We start from the raw sequence: 24,616 nt of genomic DNA, 5'->3' as shown, positions 1-24,616 counted from the left end.
TTTGTTTTTATTACTGTAATTTGGCCATATGGTATTTAGTTAGCTGGCATTTACTCAAAATTTGTTTATCAATAATCTTTGCGGCATTTTTCAATAGAATCAAATAAATTTTGGCAGCTGTTCTTTTGTGTAATAATTAAATTAATCATTTGATAACCTTTGAATTTTTGTTTGCAGAAATCTGTGTGACTAAAATTGTAAAGTACTAGTACCTAATTACATACATAGTATTATACTAATGGCCTCTTCTTATCAGTTCACTTCATCATTTATAACCCCAATTTTAGCCTGTATTTAAAAAATAACTAGCATTTGATTTATGCGGCATGTCTTACTTACGTAAATATTTATGATGTATGTATGTATGTATGTAGAATAATATTGACTATTATTAGTGTAAGATGTACGTAAAAGTCATCTGAAAAGTATAAAAATCCACCTTATGGGTGGTTCTAAAAGTGTGAGACGACAAATATACATAAATTATTAGTGTTGGGAAGGATCAAGTTCTTTAGTATCGATACTATACTATCGATACGATACGAGAGTACTAAGTACTTTCTTTAAATACTTATATGTTGCTTAGTGTAGATATCTCCGCACTTTATTCAGATTAAAATGTTAATCCAAAATTACGTCAAATGAATGACTAGCTTTACAGGGTACAAGTATTGTACTTGAAAACTATTGAGGGATTCACAACGGTGTCGTAAGTGTCGTATTGTTGTATGTCGTAAACTTTAAAAGCTTAAATAAATGTTTAGAGAACTTGCAACGATAACGAACTATTTTTAACACTGCAAAAATTCATAATATGACTTTGATGGTACTTTGCGAACCCCCTTAATATATTTTTTAGGCGTTTAAAGTTTACGACATACAACAATACTACACTACGTTGTGAATACCCCATATATGAACTTAAAATTTAGTACAATCATTTCTGAATACCGGTAAATATAAACACAATTCAGTACTTTTAAGTATCTATTCGTCACATAATACTGAGTACATACTTTGAATCGATCCTGAGTGCATGCATCAAAGTAATGATTGGAACAGAGTATTTTTAAGTACTGAGTACTTTCGAGTTCTTTCAAGTTCTGAGTACTTTTGAGTTCTGTTGTGAGTACTGAGTACTTTGGAGTACTCAAGATACATGCATGTGCAGTGACGCATACCAAAAAGTAAAACTGAGTAATTTGGTTGTATCCATTTGCTTATATATATTTGACGCTTACATTTTTGTTAAGTGTTTGGCAGAGCTCCTCCCGACAAGCATGCAGAAAAGTTTCATATACGAATAATCTACACTTCTCAAGTGTCACATACAAAATTTTATATAAGAAATAATTATTGTGACACTCCAAATCATGCTCAAATCGGTTAAAGCATACCTCGAAAAAATCTGCCAGAGTTTTCTTTCAGCATCCATGGGTACCTTGTAGAGCTACTAGTTGTGAACTAGAATAAAACCAGTTACTGTTTCAGATCAACTAATTCGTCTTCCAACCATTTTCCATGCAAACATCTGGTTTGTTAACATGGCGATGTCCAACGAAATTTCAGTTGTCCTGCTATAAAGCAGCTGATACCAATTGACGGGTAGTCTGTCGGGTCATCACATGCGAAAGGAATAAGTATGTCATTTTGCTCGCATCGCTACAATAATCGCAATGGCGAATAGAGCAGACTACTTGCTTGCCATTCGAGAGATCCGAGATTATAATCCTCGGGCAGCGAAATTTTTTAAATTAAACTTCTTTCGCCACATTTTTCAAAGTGCGAACGCTGGGTGCATGTGCTACTACAATGTCTTTCTCGCCGTGGATGGACTGGTCTTCTTAGGGATCTTCCTAGGCTTACAAAGCCACAGCTCCCAATTCTAGTAGGAGTATTGACAGCAAGGGGTACTGATCAATTAAAAGCTTGTTTGGAAACTTGCAGTTATGGCGCTTGGGCTCATCTTTCGTTGAATTTCAAGATAACATTGTGGGTATTCACACTTGTCTGGTTATCAGGTTATCTGGTTAAAAGTAATTATTATATAGCGTTTTATTGTTGTAAGCTGAATAAAAAGTATAACGTCCTTAGCCTGATAACCAGACTGGTGTGAACACTCACATTGTTATAGAAGATTCTGGACAATGTAAGCAACAGCAGAAACGGAATGAAACTTAATTTTTTTTTTGTGCTGTTACAACATAAAAATTGGACTTATTAGCTTAAGCTATGGAAAGGAACTTTAGTACTGAAATCGGAACTCGTCACAATGAAATCCATATTCAATGGATGTGCTTTTTCACACTTAAAACCTGTGCAAAAATTTTACTTAAGTTGAACGCCAATGGATCACAATTTCTCTCCCGCACGATTAAAAATGGTCACTGTTATGAAAACACTTTTTAGTATTTTTTGTTGATGCGTCATATGGAAGAAAGTGCGCCACACCCTCCACAAAAAAGAAAAAAAATTTAAATCAAAACATACAGGCATGTTCTGAAATTCGAAACTTTGAAATCGGATCGATTTGCCAAATATTTTTTAATTATATCTGATGAAAGGAGTGAATATTCTCACTGAAAACTGTAAAAGAAGCAGCAGCGATATGAAAAAAATCATTTTAATGCGAGACTTGTAATTTTTTAGGTTAAAAACCATCGAAGAAATTATCGAAATCGAGTCGATTTAAAATTTTCGAATTTCGGAACATGCCTGATAGTTTCTATTTCTGCATATCCGAATCTTTTCTAAAGATTCTGATTAAAAAATTTTAAATTATGAGGATTTATTTTTTTTTTTTTTTTGAAATTCGTCTAAACTTGTGTTTATGTATGTGGTTTCTGTTTGCATTCCATTTTAAATGAAAATTATTAAAAATAAATACAAATAAATTGCAAACAGTGTCATTTTGAATTTCGGCGCTAATTCATTGACCGCAGCTGTACTTACTTTTAGTTTATACATAAATATCCGCATCTCTAATGCATATGCATTTATTTTCAGTTATTTATCCAATGCTCGTGGCTTCGAGAATCTCACATAGATTGGATATTTCAAGGACCAACCTGTCTAGTATTAATACTCAATTTAATATTTCTCATACGCATCATGTGGGTAAGTACATAAATCTGTAATCAACTAAGTATTTAATTGGAAAGCATTATAATTTGTGGCCTTCGTATTTATATAAATCCATATGCATACGTGATGTTATTGACATTACCTCAACATCGCTCATCATTTCAGGTGCTCATCACAAAGTTGCGCTCGGCCAATACTCTGGAGACGCGTCAATATCGCAAGGCATCAAAAGCTCTGCTTGTACTCATACCATTATTCGGCATCACGTATCTCATTGTTCTTTTTAGTCCTGGCGGTGATGGAATCACACAAAATATATTTGAAAATCTGCGTGTCATCCTAATTAGTACGCAGGTATGTGTGCTAATACATATGTATGTATGTATGTATGCATTATAATGGGCTCTAAGTGACGTTTTCGATTTTTCGGAAATGTTTCATTTACCTCTTTAAAAAAACAAGGGTTAACAAATCCTCATCTCTTTTTAAGACTCATCTAATACCTTACTTTCAGATATCATATTTCTGTAACCGCGATATTTTTTCGTCCTCTCAACTTAATGGTATTAACGTAAACCTTATTGCCGACTTCTTATTACAGGATCTCTTGTTTATCACATAAGACTCTACTGAATAATTTCTGTATTTTTTTTTTCAAATTTAAATATGGGTTCTTGTCATCAGAATATCCTTGTCCTACTTAGATCACCATAACAACCCTTATGTCAATAAGAAAGATAAGCAAGAAAACTTGAAATATATAGTCAAACTTAAGGCGGATGCATCATTTTAGTTAAGAACTTTTCGTCTAGAATGATGAATCCGTCTTTAGTCTCTTTATTGAAAGGTGAAAGGAGTGAAAGCTTCGAAAAGAGAAGTAATTAAACTGCATATTTACATGCAGCCATATTTTTTTTTAATAAAAATCGATAAGAATAATGTGTTCTTTCACACAGGGATTTTTCGTGTCCTTATTATTTTGCTTCCTAAATTCGGAGGTGCGACAAGCTTTACGACATCGCTTCTTGAGATGGCGCGACAATCGTAATTTAGGAAATGGCAATCGCAGTCGCAGGTAAATATCACAAATTAGCGCTTGAAAGCAAAAAATTGGCGTACATTTTTGCTATATACATAATTTAAAAATATGAGCATAAACAGTTGGCGATTTAAAAACTGGGCATACATTTTTTTATATATTTTTTTAAAATGCTTTATTTATTGTACACACAATTTTAGTTATTTAAGAACTGGACATAATTTTTTGATTATTTAAAAGTCAGGAAAAAATTTGGTGATTGAAAAACTAATATAAACTTTAAATTTTTTATATAAACTCGACATAATATTTTGTAAATTTAAAAGCTAGATATAATTTTGCCATTTAAAAATTTTACATTAATTTATAGTCATTTTAGAACGGAAGGTAATTATTTTCGGCGATTGAAAAACTAGACAAAATTTTTATCAATTTTAAAACTACACATCAATTTTTGGTCATTTAAAAACTGGACCTAATTTTTAGGTAACTGAAAACTTTTGGCACGTTTAAAAACTGGACATAAATTTTTTGTTTACTCAAAATTGGAAATACATTTTTGGTAATATAAAAACTAAGCATAAATTAGTAACTTTTTAAAAACCGAATACATATACATATTTGTCATTTAAAAACTGATTTGAATTTCTTAAAACTGGCAATACTTTAATGGGAACTTGCAAATCTGAGGAAATCATCATTAATGACAAATAAAAAACTAGACATAAATTTGTTGTCGTTTAAAAAATGGACATAATTTTTTTTTTACAATTTTCGAATCTTAGAATATATTTTTGGCGATTGGAAACCGTCCAGTTTTTAAATTACAACAAATTAATTCCACTTTTGGTGGTACAGTGAAACCTCCATATAACAATCTTTAATAAAAAAACTCAATACCACAATATTTCTGCTGAGTCAACTGAAAAGACCTCGTTGTTGTGAAATATTCCATATAAATGCCCCATGGCTATAGCGAAGAATTTTCGAGCATGAAAATCTACGGGATATATTGGAAAAATACGCAATCTACTATAATGATTTTTTTCCAAAATTTCTCATTTTTTGTTGTATCGAAACTATTGACATTTATAACGAAACATTTATCCAATCCCTTCAACTTCACTTTATTTATAAACCAAATCCTTTTCAGATATCGTGTCTCCAAGGACGACTCGCATCGTTCAAGAACTGAAAGCTTACGGTAAGTAGTGGAGGAGACGGTGTTGTAAATTTTGTGTTCTTCTTCTGCTTTTTTCTGTTTAGAACATTTTACCCTGTTAAGTTCATTAAGAATAGTAGTTAAAGAATTTCCATTTACGTTCGTTAAAAATGGCAGTTGTGGGGTTGAAATGTAAAAACAAAAATGTTAGGCACAAACTGTTTCAACGATGAGGAAAAAAGCGATTCTATTAAACGAGCAAAATCGAATTTTGAGGGTTAAACTATTCTACAAAACTGTTTATTAAAAAATTGTACCAGGCACTTAAGCCTATCTTAAGATAATAATTTCCAAATCTATGCTACTGATTGATTTGATTTAAGCGCCAGACCGTTGATTTTTAATTGGCATCTCACACCCACGATTGAGAGAATACATCATTCTTGTCTCACACCAACATACCAAAAAAAAAAAGTTATTATGTATCTCAAAAAATAGCTTGTCATACAAACCACCTGCCATTAGTTTTATTTATATTTGTATAATTTTGATTTTCTTTTTTACTTTTATATTTATTTATTTATTTATTTATTTAAAATCTAGACTTACATCAAGTAGTCCCGTACCAAATGGATTTAACCACGCATAATCTGTACAGAGTCAAAAAACAGAAAACCAAATCATACATAAAGGATTTCAAATGACGAGTCGCTGATGCCCAAAAAAAAACCGCGTTGAAGAAAGAAAATGTGGGAATAGTAAAGTAGTGCAATAAAAGTGCTGGCCAACTTTTTTGCACCAATTTTTCGACCTCGATGTGATAATAACTAATTATTATTATTTTGAAAATTTCATAAAAACTTTCGATCTGAGATTTTTTTTATTAAATTTAAACACATATTAGATTTATTTATTATTAAGTATGATTTATTAAAAAATCTTTTGATTTTTAGTGTTTATTGAAAACTTCGTGTATATGCATGTATGTATGTATGTAATATAAATAACAAAATAATGTAAATATATATATGGTATTATTTTAAGTAACTATTTACAAAACTTGTTTATATTCTTGGTTAATTATGGATACGTCGAAAAGTTTACGAGATGTTTTGGAACAAATTTTCTAAAAGGCACTTTTCAGCTTTTTGGGTATTCAATGCTGCTAATCACATAGACTGAGTTGTCGCGCAAAAATAGCCTCACCATTTTCCGAACAACTCCGCTATATAGAATAGTGCTAGTAATTTTACCACTATGAATATTAATAAGAATTTATGTAATTTTTTACCTTTTTAAAGTTAAATTTAAAAAAGCTTTGCAAACCTTATTAAAATACATAAGTTAATCTTTCAATCGTTGTCGTCAAGCTCACCGAACGGTAGGCCCAGGAAACGTGTTGTTGCGAAGGGTTGGAACCAAAAAGATAAGGTCGATCCTTGAGTAGGTTTAAGGGGGCATGTGAAAAGCTATTTAGTTAGTGCCATGAGGAAAACCTTCCCGTGTGAAAAATTCTTTGGGTACATAAGGATCGAGTCTGCTTAAGGATCGAGTCGAGCAACTGAAGCTTTTTCTTTGCAATGGGTAGTGATTCAATTCCGAAGACGACATTAATAGGAGGAGAGTTGGTGAAGACGGCATGTACAGCTTCTGGTCCAATCAGGAACTACTTTCCTGTGATAGCATAGCATCACTATCTTCAAAAAAAAGCTTTTAGGCACTTCCATGATAAAAACATAGCAAGGTAGAACCGTTCTCTCAATTTGTCGGCCATGATTTTTTTTTGAAGTTTGCCAACATTTTAAAATCATATAAAAGTGAAAATAAAAAATTGAAATTGTTCGAAATTGTTGTTGCTTGAGATTGAAAATGAAAATGTGTGTGTGAGTTTGTGAGTAAATTTAAAAATTAAATTGTTTGGAAACGTCAAGAATTTTAAAAGTGACTCTCAGCGGTTCTACCTTACTATATTTTTATCATGGGCACTTCTATCCGTTTTTTTCTATCTTTTTCTTAGCTAAAGTAGAATTGAAATACCAGGTACCAAACTTTATGCAAAAAAAAAAAAAAATTACACAAAACCTTAATTTTACTTTCAAAAACAAAAAAAAAAAATGATTTTTTGGTTCTGCTCTATCACAAAAGTACTGCTCGGTATCTACTAATATATGTTCTTTTATATTTCTGCGTTTCTCTATACAAATGATGCTCTTTCGACATCCGGTAGTTGTCCGTACTACGGTGAGAAAATGAGGTGTTTTTACGCCAAGTGCTGCCAGATATCAACTTGAGAACATTGGTGCGGTTCTGTCCCGTAGTTACACTGTAGGAACGCTAAAGTGACACAAAAAACGCAGATGCACGTAACCTTAATTTTGGGCCGTACATTGCGGATCTGTACAGATTTTGCTAGATCAGATCATTTTCCTCTAGGTTTTTTGATTATGGGAAAAGTTACTCATACGCCATGTATGTAAGAGTATGGAGTATGTATGTGACAATATGGCGTGTTAGTAACATTATTTCCCGTCCCTGTTTCTTACAAAAAATGACTGCCCATTTTCATTTGATCATTCACAACTTGGTTATTAATGCATATATTTTCATTGTTAGTAGCTTGATTTGTTTTTTTTTTTACAAAAGAACGGGCCTTAATACAAACGAAACAAATTTACAAGAAATCTGTTATATTTTACTAGTTAAAGCTTATTTTTGTTTGCATAAAAATTAAAATATCTTGGGAAATTGACCTGATCTAGACAACTTCTACATATTGTAGCGTTAATATAGAATGGCCCTATCTCACATCGTCGCTGAAATACAAAAAAGCTTAACTAGCTAAAAATCTCAAATTCACTTTTTAATTGATTATGATGCTTTCACATCGTTTTATGCAATACATAATTTTAGTAGGGTTTTTTTGCATTTCAACGACGAGGTGAGCAAGGGCCTTTCTATATTAAGGTAACGATATCTCTGTATACTGTTTTAACAGTACTGGGGGAGCACACAACCCTATGGGACTCCTCTTTAATTTTCCCCTGTTTCGTGTTTAATCCCGATTGCTGACTACTCAGATAATTCACCGTCCGTCGTTTGAATCCGAGTGGGACAGAGCTGAAAATAATAATTCAAGTTTCTAATTAAAAATGAATAAAAAATATTTGGTTTGTTTTACTTCTTACATAAAATAGCCACTAAGTTTTAATTAGTAATTAAAAATCTGGAGGTATTTTTAAATCCCTTACGATATTTTTACTTCAAAATTGACTTATGTATTTCACTATATATTCGTACTGTTTTTTTTTTGCATTTGCATCGCTACAGCACCGAGGAATTTCTGGTTTGTATGCGCCCCTAGCACAATTACTGCTCCAATTCGATGAAGCGAAATCACTCGCATACGCGTACCGATTACGTTTGAAGATCAGCTGAAACCATTAACGAAGACTTGGAAGACTTAACATGTGGCGTACTGCGACTGTAAACTCATCGATATTTGCTGAAATTACATACCCACTAGGAAAATAGGGAAGCAACTTAATAGGTAATCCCTGTTTTTTCAGCTTTTGGTAAGTTGTAAAATAACGTGCCGCCGAAGTTGTTTCCGAGTGCCGAACTACTCCGAGCGGCTGCTCTACATTCTATATACCTTACTTGGTAAAGCGCTCATAAGTATGTCTGATGACAAATGTACATTCTAAATTTCTAATTTCATAAGACGGTCACGTCTTTGTTAAAGTAAAGTAGATTCGGCATTCGGAAGTGTTAAGGAGCGCCGGCTGAAGTGTAAGTTGCTGGATGACATTGCCCATGATGACAATTTTAGTACTAAAAGCTGAAATAAAACATAGATTACCTTGTAGGATGCTTACCCAATTTCCCAGGGGGTAAATACGCGTTAATAACTGTATATGTCTATATATTTGTGTGTGTATTTTTTTACAATTTTTTAACCAAAACTAGTAATGTTATTTATCTAAATATGAAAAATGTACCTTAGAAATTTTAAACTTTATAAAAAATGTAATAGAATTACATAGATATGTACATAAATAGTATGTGGAGATCTAAATGTATTTATGTACTTCAGTTTACTAATAAAATATAAAATCGCATATTTATATACAAGTACAATATTTATTTATTAATTCGTTCCTGTAGTTTTACAAACATATCAGTGTCAGTTAGAGTGTGTGTGTGTGTGTATGTAATAATTATATTAGTATGTTTGGGCTTATTATCTTCACTTTTATTTTCGGTTTGTTTACTTAAATGTTTTTGTACAAAAAATGTTGACAAATTCCACTGATGAAATTTTAAATTTACATGAATACATATGTATTTATAAAGCATTTAATATCCGTTAAAGTGTAAATTTTTATTACAAGAAAAATATATATACATTTGTACATACATACATAGGTATAAAAATCTTGCCTTTGGTCTAGTCCATTTAATATTTTTGTATAATATCCACCAACTGCTTTCGTTTTTTCTGCGAGGCAATTCAGAAAACTTTCTTTATTATTCTTCATGTAGCAATCACACAGATTTGATTGCTTGTATAATTCTTTCCGTTGCTTGAAATTTATAAGATGCTTAACGGATGACAATGTGTGCAAGTATGTATTTGGAATCGCCAAATATGGAATAAGCAAAAACAAAACGCTAAATGCAACAAATATTTTGCAATGCAATATTTTATAAATAGTCTGTGTGTTTCTCAAAGGCTTGGTTGTATATACAGTATCGGTCATATCTATAGCACGCCATTTCAAAGTGATATTGTGTCCCACTTATGTTTATTTATTTATTTTTAAGAATTTTCCATTAAAATACAGTTCTTTATCTAACAAAACCCATGTAAACCCAAGTTTAAAAGCTTATAGAAAACTACAAAAAAGTGCAACAAATTTTCACCTAAATTTCAAACTTTTTTCTCGGAAGTGTTTGAATTTTTCTGAATACACAGTTTTATAGCCCAATCAATTTTAGTCTGATAATGTGCGAGAAAAAAGTTTAAAATTTAGGTGAAATTTTTTACACTTTTTTGTAGTTTTCTACAAATTGTTGAACTTGGGTATATATGGGGTTTGTCCGAGAATGAACAGAATTTTAATTGAAAATTCTTAAAAATAAATAAATAAACATAAGTGGCACACAATATCACTTTGAAATGGCGTGCTATAGATATGACCGATACTGTACATATCAAAGACAAGCGAAAGTTTGAAAGTATGAAGAATAGGGTGGTGCTTAAAATATCAACATCTAAATTTGTATTGGACATCCCTTTACTTTGTTTTACATATCTACAAAATAAAGATATCCATGGAAATTTTAAAATTTAGAAACAAATTTAAGGGGTCGCTACCAGGGTGTGAAAGAACTATTTTTTTATCGTAAAAATCTGATTAAGTTTTGACTAGAAATCTGATAAATTTGACGTATTATTTAATTTTCATTATACAGATGCATAAGGTCGCTGGTCAAAGTCAAAATTTTGTCGAATTTTTCAATTTTTCAAATACTGGGAGCGACTTTTAAATTATTATATTTTTAATTTTAAAATTTTGTACGTAGAAAAAACCCATGATGTTGCAATTTTAAGGACCACCCTAGTGAAGTGGTATAAAGTCATCGTAGCAAAAAATCCATAGCTTGGGTTACGAATTGCTACCCCTGCCAGCATTTGCTTCCGATTTAGCCTATTCCGTCTATGTGCTATTTCAAACCAGCAAAAATTGCCCATTGGTAAGATTTTAGGTCATCACTGAAACAATCGCATTTCTTGAATATCTTTAAAAGCCTTTAGTTGTGTTTATTTCGTAGGCAAAAACTTGCAAAGTAGGGGAAATTGAGAGAGCGAAAATAACAGCTCAAGTTGCTAGTTTTTACCCTATGAAATAACCCTTGACCCGGTCATTGATATTCCCTCGGATAGGTAGGGTTACATTAATGTACTTGGATCTGTATCAAATCTAACCTAATAAAACAAATATTTAGCTGGTAGGCATTTTATTGCACTGATCTTAGTGCCAGAGCACGGCAGCATTCATGCCAATGAAATTGCTAACGAGCTAGCCCAAAACGGAACTTTTCTGGGTACCTCAGTGGCAGAAAAGGTTATTGGACTACCTCTGAGCTATGCATATCGTGCAATGCTATAGAGTCAATATGAATTTTTGAGCCACCTATAATATAATGAAGGATACATCTCGACTGACTGCCCTTTCCACATTGGACATTGGGCCCCAGGGTAACCCAACTTATCAGATAGACCACCTATGCCGTAGCTTATCAGATAGACCACCTATGGATCACCCACCCTTTTGGGAGCACGAATATAAGCGTAAAACCTTTGGCAACATTTGCGGGCCCGTTTTGGTTTATATATGTGAAATCTTCTAGGAAACCGAGCCCTTCCCAAAAATCCAAGGCTTAAAAGTTAATTCGTATAGTTGAAAAATATCACAAATACTTACAGTCCCACCCGCACATAATTCTCTACCCGATTGTTTCACCTCTAACATCTCTAGCGCGACAATAAACTTTCTAAACTCGTTCGCCTCATTTTCGTACAGTTCATATCCTTTCGGATCTGTTGTTCTTTTTGCGTAAACAGACTGGCACTCGGTTTTTAAGAACGAAGGACTCCATGTCTGTGAATAACTCATGTTTTGTGGTTGAGTAAGGTCCAGTTCACATGTATAAAAATCGGTTTGCGCTGCTCCTACTGTGATCAAGAACTAAATGAAACACAAAGTGAAATTTTTTGTATTAATCGTTTACAGTCCACCAGCGAACAATCACACTTACCAGGACGATAACTAAAATTAATAATAGAAATCTAATTTCCATTTTCAAACGATTTTTGATGTTCTTCTATGCCTCAAAATTGAAAAAGACAAATATCAAAATTTAATTAAAACTAATGAAGTTTATTTAATTTTATAACTACATACATATGTACATAAACATACCCTCTAGGAAAAGGAAACATTCCTCTATGCATGCTGTACAGTTTCCAAAGAAGCATGGAGTTATTCGCTTTCGTTTAAAATAATAAGATGTAATTTGGTGGAAACTGTCCTCCATGAAATGCGTGGAGAAACTTTTTTGTAATTATGAAAATTTTGATTAATGTATAGACTTCGCCAGTCGAAACCGTCGTTTTAAGGCACTGTTGACTTCCGTTTGGGTAATCCTTCCTGATTCGTCACTGCAATATGTTTACTCCTGAATGTATGACGGTGTCGTGCTTGGTTGGGTTGTGCTCATCAAGAACTGTTTTCGCATATCAAATTTCATAAAATTTCTTGTGTGCTCAGCCCCACGTGAGCAATTTAAGTTCACAGCAACTAATAGGCAGTCAAAGCTTATATCCATATTAAAGTCGTTCCCACTGGAGTCGGGTCTACTTAATCGGAACGATCCAGATTTATAAAGACTATCACTCCAGCATCACTTCACAAATCAAATTAAATTTATTTTTATTATTTTCAATAAGTACTTTATTAATCTTCTACCGTTACAATATCATTTTTAAAAAAGAAAACATTATGTATTACTATAAATATTATGACTGCCTAAGATTATACGATTCACATAAATCTTAATACGTACTAACTTTACATGAGTTAATTTGTATACGCGATTCTCAGTACTTAAAGTTATTTATTTTATATGTAGGTATGTATGTATGTATAATTTTTTTTATGTCAAATCTTGTAACATTTTGTGTAGGTAAATTTTTGCCCTTACTTTTTGATATAAATTTTAAATTAATTTTAATGTACATTATGCATATGGCTACAGAGAGCGTACCTAATTTATTTAGCAATTAATGTATAGTCACGTAAATGATTTTAAAATGAATATTGTTCTATTTTATTTATGGTATACATGTAGGTATTTATCCATATGTATACCGAAACCTGCATGCATACAGACCCAGAGATATATGTATAATTAACAGGCATACAGACAAACACATTATAAATTAAATGCTCAGTTTTTACATTTGCATATGTATAAATGTGTACAAGCAATGTAAGTTTGTATGTGTAGAGAGCAAAGTGCAACACATTTGCATGAAAGAGAGATTCAAAAGAGCGCGTCAATGGAAGAGTAAAATATTTAGCAAATCTTTTGTTTGTTTAGTTAATGCATTGGCCGGCATAGTTTATAAATATCGAGTATAAAATTCGAAACCAAAAGGTATGAAATATAAAAGAAGCTTCACAAAGAGACAATTGGTGAGTAGGTATGTATGTTTATGTATAACGACTTTAACTATGAAGTAAATAGGTAGTAAAACAGCAATATTTTTAATAGCTTGCAGAGAGCTTTTAGTTAAAAACTAATAAAAAAAAATATTTTAAATTAACTGCTCCAAACTAATTACAACTAGCTTAAGTAGGTTGCATAACATTAATTTAGTTAATTTATACGAAAACCGCCAGTTTAATGGTTTTTAAGATTTTTTTCATGTTTTTGTTTTACATTCTCATTATCAAATAAGGTCACATTGTATCACTAAAAATCACTTAAAACTAGTAGCTTTCCCTTTCAATTTATGCTAATGTATATTTTCTATTACATCTTTAAAATTATGTTTCACTATTCTGCAAATTTTGTTCGTGCCAAAGCCAATAATTTTATTAGAATTAAAACAAACGCAATACATTTTCTGTGTCTTTGGCTTTGAGCGCATAAGTTGTTGGTGTTCCATATTTGCGCTCGACATTGTATTGCAGCCTATAGCTTTCTTTCTCATGCACAATGAAATGATATCACAATCATCGCGCATACAAACGCAAACAAATGATAATTGAAAATATCAACGATATACGAAAAATCACTAGGAATTACTTCAAAAGGACATGCTTTCTGTCTTCCAGTTATTTACAAATAAAAATATAATTTAACTAACTTGTTCTCGGTAATCTACACTTATGAAGCAAACATACGTATATTATTGAGTGTGCGTAAATATAGGTATGTATATACAAATGACTTGCGCAAAACATAATATCAAAAAAAAATCATACACATTTGTGTTTGTATGTGCAAAATTAGTTGAATTTAAAAATATGTACGTTAAATAAAAACAATTGCACTAGTAAAATTTAAAAAATAAACATATTCGAATATAAATTAGATTGCCGCCTCGTGCCATTTTTACATGCTGTACTTTTTTGCTTTTTTAACCTCGTTCACTATTTAGCTTGGCACAATTCAGCAAATCTTTTACGTATACATGTCTAATTTTCTTAACCTAGCAATACAAAAAAAAATTCTCAAATAACTTTAACAAAATAAAATTCAGACAACTCCGGCATGAACATGAACTTTCTCACTGTTTAGGCACAAATCGTTCCAAACTGAGTTATCAGAATTTCTAAATTTCTTGCGCATACTCGTGTACATACTATGTACAAATGCAGACTGTTTCAGCGATTAGAAATAGTATCAAATACATTCACCCGGATGCTGTGCACAGAATTTTGGGAATATTGGTTCTGCTTCCAAGCCCAATTCTACGAGTCGATTACGAAATACGGACATACGCTTGAAAACGTCCTGTGGCACCACATCGAATTCCCGATCATCGTCAAGATCGCTCCATAGTCTGCATAGAAGATGAGAGAAAAAAAAAAAAAATAATATTATGTAATGTTAGACACTTTAATTTAAAGAGTAGAAAAATATATTCACCTTTCGCCTAGCGCAGCAGCACGTGGCCATAATCGATTATCCAATTGATACTCATCGGTTTGCTCTGTCCACATACAAGCTTCGCCGCCCAATACCTGAAAGGCAAAAACAAGGAAAATAACTATGAAGTTAAAGCTTAGTGTATATTAAGGAACGTTTACAATGTCAACTTGCAGTTGAAAATGCGTTGTTTATTTTTTTTAAGTTCTTCTGCATGCATATCGGCTTTGAGGTGTAAAGTTTCAGTTGTATTTGAAATTAAGAAAGATTATATCATGGAGAGTCTGTCTAAAACTATACCAACTCTCGGCATATGAATGCCGCTTGAATGCCCCAACTGCTCAACTTCTGTCTGGCTACTACAGCAGACTAAATTCGCACTTAACGTACGACTCAAAACATCTCTTCACATGCCCGCAACACCCAATTCAATAAACGCCCCTCTCTCCCTGTGACAAACCCCGTCGGAGTTGGCACGCTTCTTAGGTCTTCCGTTCGTTGGGAGCTTGACGACAACGATTGAGGTACAGAAAGGAATTTATATGCTGTTACAACAAAACCTACTACCATCGACCTTTTGCGCTTCGCAGAAAAAAATTCAATTAGTTTTAAGGCCGCTTTCTCGTACGTATCTTAAATGTAACTGCCCCTTTATAAACATCAACTGCCTATTTATGCATTTCATCGATAAAGTAGTCTCAGCGTGGCAAATACGGAACATGGTTCTCACAAGGTGTCATGGAACAAAAACAACTTCTAGCTCAATGCCGCCATAAAGCTACACATACTAGAACTAACTCAAACTCTTCGCAATGTATAAGCTTTATTCCATGCGATTAAGTTACCTGTTTACGCTGCGCTTTATTAAGTCGCATACGCTCCCATGGTCTGTGTTTGTAGACATTCTGCCAAGTGCGATAAGGCGAACAGGCACCCTCACCTGCAAACATAAAATGTATATCATTTATACTCACACCCGGCTTATCTGCTCATGTACATACCTGTTGAACGCCAATTACCAAAACCGCAGTCTAGGTACCAGGCGTCGACGTGTGAGAAGATCACATTGAAACCGTTATCAATGAGATCATAGTTCTCCTGCCACGTACTACCGCCCCATACTTGCACAGCGAATCGGCTGTTTGGAAGACATTTTGTGTTCGTCAGACCACTGGACCAAACACTCACCACGCGTGGTTCTACATTGTTGTTGGCTATTTTCAGTCTACAATTAATAAAAAATAAAATATTAGAAAAAAAGGTAGGTGCCACAGTTTCTCGCGCAGGTAAATATTATTGCTTAACATATGTATGTACTTACCGTGCCAACGCATTGAGCATAAAATCACACCACAAACCACGCAAATCTGTGTCATTGAAGTACTGTCCCCAGCACTCTAGATTCACCTCATCGCCGCCAAGGTGAAAATAATCTGTCGGACCGGTAGCATTCAATAGCTCCTCATAGAGGCGCTGCAGTACCAGGTAGGTGTTATTATTTTTAGGATTCAGTTGCCCACAAGGCGGTTCACCACAATAGAAACTCCAAGGCTGTTGATTTATACATAAACTCAGTTCGCCGAGGCCACGTTTCGGTCCCCATTCCCAACCGTTACCAGCGTGCGCAGGCGCATCGATTTCAGGCAACACCTGTACGCCATGTAGTCGGGCAAATGCCGCCACATCGCGCACATCCTCAGGTGTGTAGGTTTCATGTTCGGAGTAGGCGCCATGAGCCGCCATCTCTGGGAAATATTTGGACACATAAGGAAAACTTTGCGTATCGGTTATGTGCCAATGAAAGCGATTAAGTTTCGCATGTGACATGCCGACGATGGTACGTTTAATGGCCTCAACTGAGAAATAGTGACGCGAAGTATCCAACATAAGGCCGCGATAGCGAAATCTTGGTGTGTCAATAATAATGGCCTTTGATAGAATGCGTAATAGGTTGTCTTCATCGTCGTACCAAATCAATTGCTGTAGCGTGGATAAGGCGTGTCGGGCGCCAAAGAATGAGTTTGCTGTGATGTGGACGTTAATGGTGCGACGCTCATCTGGAAGTTTAAAGGCGGTTGTTAGTTAGAAGGTGAGTATTTTACAAAATAAATATAGTAATCGTATGTGAAGGTGAAGGTCACCCCAATGACTGTAATTTATGAAGATGAAGATGATATAGCTCTTAAGGAGCTACGTATATTATACGTCTTGGTGGATATAAAAAAAAATTAAAATTTGAATCTTTAATAACGAAACCAAAATTACAGTCACTTACGTGCAACGGAAAGCTTATAACTCTCATCGGTGTCCAAGCTTAGATTTATTTCGCCGGATTTATGCACTTCCACCTGCACCAGCAGCGTATCAATGTCACAGTGGCGACGGGTGTTGAAAACATTACTCAAAATCGCCGCTGGTGCCATATTTTCACCCAAACTATTGCCCAACGAACGACCAATATCGACATGTCGCCTCGCGCGCTGATGATGGAATGCAGCTGCCGCCAGCTGCTCACTGCCACCACCGACAGCAACATCATCAACTATGTCTCGCCGCGCACGTTTATGACGTTGCTGCTGTTGTGGTCTCTCCGGACTTTGAGACCGCACGCCAGTATTAGCATCAGTAGCCGAATCCCGGCCACCAGTACCGCCACCACCGCCGCCGCCGCCGGCGCCGCCCGCGCCTTCTGAGCTTTCATCTGCACCGGGTAGTCGTTGTATGCGACGCAGATCGCTTAGGAAATAAGCAAACGCTTGCTTAAATTGCGTTTCGACAACGCTGTGCGGTGTATCCATACGCAGTTGCACATCTTCCATGGTGAATTTCAATGACACTGAACTAATGGCAGTTTTTATAGTTGGATGCGGCCAAATATTGACTTCGCCGCAAGTCATGGCGCACGTCAAGAAGGGTACGCGACGATCGGTGGATACGCCACCACCATCTTTGGTGGGATACGAATGTCGTACGCAACGCTCGTTCTCACACTTGTATGTCCAGAGCTTTTCGTCAGGACTGCAGGTAAGAGAAAATGGAGAAAAGAGAGTGAGAGATACAATTTTAATTGCAGGAAGGTATGTATGTATATAACTGTAACTCACATTGGCGGTCGCTTGTTAACATCAGCTCGGCGTTTCATCGACTTCTCCACTATGAAGGCTTGCGGTTTTATGCCATCTTGATTCCAATATAAAACCATTAGTATGAATACCGTTGCCGTCAGCAGCATGAGCAATACGCGACGCAATGACACAGTTAAGGCCATTTTCAGCATGTGACGAAACCTGGAAGAGAATGAAGTTGGATTAGGTTTTTTTTTTTTAGAGAGGACAATGCGTTTATCTTATTTACTAAATAAAAAATTTAGAAGTATTTTATCAAGCGTTTAAATTTCCGTTATTTGAGTCTTGAAAATTGGACATAAATAATCATTTATATATTTATAGTTTGTGATGTTAACTAAAATAAAATCAATCCTCTTTTTAATGCACTTTGCACCAGAAGTTGAGTTTAAAATCTTGGTGGTGCTTTGCTGCGTCTTTAACGACAGTGACAATCAGGGCACATGAATTATGTGAATGGGATGAAAAGTAGGTATAAACACACATAATTAGCCAACAAGAAGAGGTAGAACAAAACGGCGAAATTCACTACACAGACACTTTTCGGAATAGCAATGGAAAACGTATATACGCCGTACACCGTATAGAATGTGGCAATCATTATTCACGCCTTACGTGCTTTTTTGAAAATAATAATATATAATTATGCGTAAATATGTAAACAAGTGCACATAAGCGAAATTACAAACATGTAAACACATCTGCTTATTAGGGTGGCCCACCGAATAAAAAGAAATTTGAGTTTCTCGCAACCGCTGTAACTAAAATTTTGGATAAGAATGGGCAAGTGAAAGTTTGAAGGCTTTGTACTAAGAACTATGAAATCCGAGAAAATAACGTGTATCTAGTAAAAACTTAAATAATAAATCAAACGAATTGTACATTTGTAAAGATTTGTATATTTTTGCAGCCATAGCTCAATAAAAAATGTCCATGCAACCCCACTTTGTAACTGCCAAAATGTACAGAACCAAAAGTGACAGTTTTTAGCAGCCAAAGGCGAAACAATTTCAAAATTCAACCCTAAGCTTCAATGAAATGGCAGCTCCGGCACACAGAAAAAAAAACATTCCTAAAAACTTTAAGACAGTCCTAAAAGAGGAAAATTTCCCATGAATAAGTTCGAAAAGTCTTGAATAACGCACGAAACATTTCGAAAAATATTAAAAGGTTCCGAAAACCCCTTAAAAATCTTAAAATTCGCTAAATTCCGAAAAATTATAATTATGCGTACGAAAAAAAAACTATAAAAAACTAAAAAAATCGTCTTTAAAATAGCAAAAAAAAATAGCTTTTAAAAAAAATTATAAAAAATTTAAAAAAATCATCTTTAAAATAGCAAAAAAATAGCTTATAAATTTTAATGTTTATTTTTTTAGACAAACGTATGTAGTAGGAGCAAAACTGTGGTATGAAAAATGTATTAAAAATAAAAAACCTGTTTAAACAAACATTTTCTTTTACCTATTTTTTAAATTTTTTTAATTCTTTTATTTTGTTTCTTTTTTTGAAAATAAATCGTTTTAAACAATAATAATTGTTTAATATATTTTTTTCCCAATTTTTTTAAGGCCTCGGAAGGTTCCGTAAAAACCACGAAAAATTATCAGGATTAATTTCATATTTTTAACGGTTATTTTCTATTACAAAAATATCAGAAAAATTTTTTTTTTTTTTTGTGTCGAGTCCCGAAAACAGACGAAAAATTGGGTTTGGTCAGGAAGCTGTACGGAAAGTTGTCAAAAAATCTTGGAAAATCCTGAACAGCCTCGAAACAGAATCCAGGAAATTTCAAAAAGTCTCCAAAAATTACGAAATAAGCTTAAAATGCAAATATAGTTATGACTAATTAAGTAAATTTCAGACGAAAATTGAAATGTGCCGAACAAAACAGGAACACTCTCACAAAATCCCGCATGGGCCCCAAAGCTTGCGAAAAGTTCAGAGCGAATCTTAAACAACCGCAAAAAAATTCGAAAAACCATATAGAAAATCTCGGAAAGTCACAAAGCTAGAAAAGTGCCCAAAAATATCGAAAAAACATTACGAATCATCTCAAAGTTTTACCAATACTTAAAAAACGTAATTTAACGATAATTTTCTACTAAAAAAATATCATTAAAAAAATGCTTTCAACTTCGCCCTAAAAATAAAACGCAAGTTACTGATATTGCACAAAATATTAAAACCCATGAGCTACAAGTTTTTAAGGAATGTGAGAGAATACTCATAGTAATACTTTCGAGAAAACATTACGGTATTCAATCAACTTTTTTTCGGTATCCTATCACTATCGATATGATACCGATATTTTTATCGTAATCGATATTGTAATAATTTGTATGTGGTAAATGTAGTTATCGATACAGTTACCTTTTCGACATTTGTATAGCTATCGATATGTATCGTTATCGTTATCATACACATATTACATATTGTCATCGTTATCGAAATTTTCATCATTATCGATGATGATATTTTCATCATTATCGTTCTATGTAGTCCAGCCCTTAACAAAATTTTTGAATATCATCGCTGTGATACAATATAAACATAAACTTCAGAGATAAAATTAACTAAAAATAATAAAAACTTTTAGATGCCGCGCATATTTTATAGGCTTCAGCGTCTTACCCCATATTTCACGGACTTTTACACAGGTTTTCACTATTTAAAGTAATTTGTATTTCAGACCGAAATTTTTTAAAACTAGAAAACGTTTTCGGCTGTGCATACTATGTAGAGCGCGCTGTAAAATTTTTGACAAAGTTCAATACAAAAATTCGGGGCTTAAGTAAAAACCATGGTGTAATAATAACAAGGTGTTGTCAGTAACTTAACCTCACTTTTTCGGCAGGTCTATTCCGGTCACGTATTTTAAAGTAGTAGAAAAAGTACTAATTATTTACTACTTTTAATCCGTTCGTGCATACTATTTCAAATTAAATGTAGAAAAATTTTTAATTACAGGCTTATAAGCCTGAATATTTGTTTGTATCGTAAGCTCCACACAGGTTGCACATATACTGTAACTTTTAAAAAAGTACAGGCCAAAATTTAAGGCAATTTCCTATAAAACTGTAAATGATTTTTTAAATAGATTAGTAATAATAATAATAGATTGGCGCTTACACATATGTTAGTGTTTGGCCGAGCTTCTCCTCCGACTTGCGGCGTGCGCCTTGATGTTGTCACACAAAGCAGAGGGACCTACAGTTTTACGCCGACTCCGAACGGTGATTGCATTTTTATGAGAAGCTGTTTTTCATGGCAGTAATACACGCGGATGTTTGCCATTGCCTGCCGAGGGACGACCGCTGTTAAGAAAAAACCTTGTTTTCTATATTTTTGCGATGTTGCTTTGACCAGGGCTTGAATCCAGCTGCTGCGGAGTGGAGCGCGCTGCTTACCACTACGCCACAGCGGCTGACATATAGATTAAAACACATAAATATCGATAATATAAGCGAAGTCGTAATTTAACCATGCTGCCGCTCTATTCTAGTGTATCAGTAGTCCATTTGGCTCGATATTATGGCAATGCAGCAAAAGATATTTAATATAAAAAGTCGCCTTTCCATACGATTTTTGCATACGTCTTTTTCCATTGATAACTACGATATCTTTTATATTTTATATTTTGAGGACAAAAATTATACAAATCCAGCAATTTTAAATATTAATATCGTTCTGAAAACACCAAGTTCTTTAAAAATCACGATAAAATGAAATACTAAAATTGAGTATTTTAAATACAATTTCCCAACTTATAGCATTATAAACAATTAAGATCGGCAGCACTGAAAATAAGCATGCGGATCTTGTCAAAATTACAACAAACACGTCGCTACTGACAACACCTTGTTATTATTTCACCATGAGTAAAAACTTTGGCAAAACATTGAATTCAGCAGGCTTATTGAAACACTTTTATTTTTACTGTTTTTTTTAAATGATTTTAGCCAAACACAAGGTTTTTTGTAGCAAAAAACAACAAAAGCGTCTGTTCAACCAGACACACAAATCTTTGACATTTCTGGCGTTGCGTTTGTCTGCCACCAAAAAAACACGCGGCTGCAAACATTTCACTCGATTGCCACTACTACACTTAACACCCACCGCATTCGAACAAAAAAGGCAACAACAACTACAACAACTAGATAATAAAAAACAACACTTTAGTAGCCATTTAAAGTCAAAAGAATACTATGAAGGATATTCTCTGCTGTTTTTTTTTTTCTTTAACAAACGCATATTCACTTCATCATCCATCAGCTCCACTAGCGCGCACTATTCCATGTGTTTCGAGTGAGTCCTTGCCGCTGATTGTGTGGCACGAACGAGTGCGCGCCTAAGTTAACTTTGTTTTACACCATCGACCCAACGGCAGCGGTAGCGGCAGCGGCAGCGGCAGCACAACGATGCCAGTCAGTGCTTGTCAGACATCGCGTGTAACAAAATTACTAGCACGCCAAAACACCAAAAAGCTGGCATATTCATTCACACATACAAATGTACCAAATGCTAAAATACGAGCACAATTCAAAAACAACTAAACAAAAAAAAAAAAATATCCAACAAGTGTGAGAGTCAAAAGGCCAAATACATGCATACAACCCCAAGTGCCGTTTGTGAAAGGCCAAATGGAATTTGAAGCAAAAAACAAAAAAAAAAGAGGCTCGCAGGCGCAATTAAAAGCTTTAATGGGGCACGAAGTGTGGAATGTTGCCACAGGCGCTCTAAAACACCAGTAACAGGCTATCAGAAAGGGAGAACGAAATGCCAATAGCATCAGCTAAAAAGCCACACACACAAGAATGTTGACGCGCTGTGATTGTACATACATACATATGTATGTGTCTATGCAGTTTTCAATGGCGATGAGAGTCAGTAGTAGAGGAGTTTAGTCACTTTTACTACAGTTTGTCCACACGTACTAATGATGTTGCTGTTGTTAAAATGCTCATTTGGCAAAGCTAGTGCAGAGATACTTCTTCTATGAGGGGTATTCACCAAATTGATCAAATAACCTGGCAGTCGGGCAGAAGAGCAGATGAGCTCAAGCAACGACTTTGACACTATGCGTTGATTTGAGCTAATCAGCCCATTTGCCCGAATGTCAGGTCACTTGCTCAATTTGGTGAATACCCTATTGTTACACATTTACAACACAACCGAGTAAATCAATTTTAGAAAGAGCATTCGCTGTGTAAAAGTTTTTCGATTTTACGTCCTTGAGCTAGAAGATTCAATGATTAACCCGCTTCCAAGACGCTAAATCTTCAAAGTAGAATAAGAGTAATAGTTACGCTCTGACTAAGTCTAGGGTTTGGAGGCATCTTTACTTACTACTTCTCCTTACTTCTCCAATTCAGCCTTTACCTTATCCTTATTCTCAGCGTCCTTCTCATCGTCATCTTTATTCATCTCTTTATACTTTTCCTTACTTTTTTCTTTATTTTTATATCCGTATTCTCTTGTCCTAATCCTTTTATCCTTGTCCTCATAACTTATTTTTTGTATTTATACTTTAATCGCAATGCTCTTATCCTTATCCTCCCATTCTTATGGTCTTATCATTATCCTTATTCTTATTTTTATCCTTACCCAAAATTTATCCATACAAGGATATGTTTTTATCCTTATGCGTATTTTTATTTTTGGCGTTATTTTTATTCCTATTCTTATTTTTAACTTTATATATATGTATGTATTTTTATCCTTATCCAAATTCTTATTTTCGTCGTTACCAATATGTTTTACTCTTAATTTCATTTTTATCATTATATTTATGCATATTCAGAACTAAATTTTCATCTTAATTTTTCTTTTAGTCCTAATCTTGAATTTTATCTATATCCATAGATTTATCTTTACTTTTGTTTAAGCCTTATCATTTTTCCATGCGTATCCTTATTTTCATAATGATCACTAATTTAATCCTTATACTTATTTTAATTCTTACCTTTGTTTTTATCTTCACCCTTCTTTTTATCCTTGTCATTATATTTTCCTAATCCAAATTTATATCCTGCTTTTTATACCTATATTTACTTTTATCCTTAACCTTACTTTGAACCTCATTCTTAACTCATTCTTTTGTCATTGTTTTTATCCGTATCCTTATTTTTATTTTTATCCTTATTCAAATTCTCATTTTTGTCCTTATCAATATTTTTTTCTTATCCCAATTTTTATTTTAACCTTTATATTTATCATTATCTACATTTTAATTTTGATCTTAATTTTTTTTTTAGTCCTAATCTTAATTTTAATCTATATGATTAGATTTATCCTTATTCTTAATATATTCTTATCCTTTTTCCATCCCTATCATTATTTTCATTGCAATTATTTTTATCCGTATCCTTTGTTATCCTTATCCTTATTTATATTCATATTCGTATTTTTATATTTATCCTTGCTTTTGTGCTTATCCCCCTTTTTATCCTAATCCTTATTTTTATCCTTATTCATGTATTT

General features: G+C 33.7%; 3 protein-coding genes across 4 annotated transcripts in view; 1 reads left to right on the top strand and 2 right to left on the bottom strand.

Annotated features, from left to right (window-relative positions):
* LOC118743222 (diuretic hormone receptor) overlaps positions 1 to 9,213 on the top strand; it is a 108,507-nt gene extending 99,294 nt beyond the window's left edge. The window contains exons 9-13 of one of the 2 annotated variants that reach the window (XM_036475782.1): positions 3,007 to 3,117; positions 3,250 to 3,438; positions 4,041 to 4,159; positions 5,277 to 5,327; positions 8,613 to 9,213. In XM_036475782.1, the coding sequence (XP_036331675.1) occupies positions 3,007 to 3,117; positions 3,250 to 3,438; positions 4,041 to 4,159; positions 5,277 to 5,327; positions 8,613 to 8,646 (504 nt within the window). In that variant the 3' untranslated portion in view covers positions 8,647 to 9,213. Of the gene's footprint in view, positions 1 to 3,006; positions 3,118 to 3,249; positions 3,439 to 4,040; positions 4,160 to 5,276; positions 5,328 to 5,888; positions 5,952 to 8,612 lie in introns of those variants that run through there. The other variant, XM_036475781.1, reaches the window with a different exon arrangement.
* LOC118743928 lies at positions 9,117 to 12,056 on the bottom strand. Its single transcript, XM_036476688.1, has 3 exons — positions 11,710 to 12,056; positions 9,726 to 10,047; positions 9,117 to 9,123 (listed from the first exon to the last, which is right to left on the bottom strand). The coding sequence occupies exons 1-3, from the start codon at positions 11,963 to 11,965 to the stop codon at positions 9,117 to 9,119; spliced, it is 585 nt and encodes a 194-aa protein (XP_036332581.1). The 5' UTR covers positions 11,966 to 12,056.
* A 727-nt stretch (positions 12,057 to 12,783) lies between these two features.
* Positions 12,784 to 18,305, bottom strand: LOC118743220 (probable beta-hexosaminidase fdl). The gene is made up of 7 exons (XM_036475780.1): positions 18,113 to 18,305; positions 17,284 to 18,026; positions 16,330 to 17,065; positions 16,010 to 16,233; positions 15,854 to 15,948; positions 15,009 to 15,103; positions 12,784 to 14,922 (listed from the first exon to the last, which is right to left on the bottom strand). The coding sequence occupies exons 1-7, from the start codon at positions 18,283 to 18,285 to the stop codon at positions 14,763 to 14,765; spliced, it is 2,226 nt and encodes a 741-aa protein (XP_036331673.1). The 5' UTR covers positions 18,286 to 18,305; the 3' UTR covers positions 12,784 to 14,762.
* Positions 18,306 to 24,616: the final 6,311 nt, after the last annotated feature.

This window comes from Rhagoletis pomonella, unplaced genomic scaffold (genome assembly GCF_013731165.1).
Source record: "Rhagoletis pomonella isolate Grant_MI unplaced genomic scaffold, Rhpom_1.0 Rhpom_scaffold_00007, whole genome shotgun sequence".
NCBI lineage: Eukaryota > Metazoa > Arthropoda > Insecta > Diptera > Tephritidae > Rhagoletis > Rhagoletis pomonella.
This window is presented reverse-complemented; position numbering and strand designations above follow the sequence as displayed.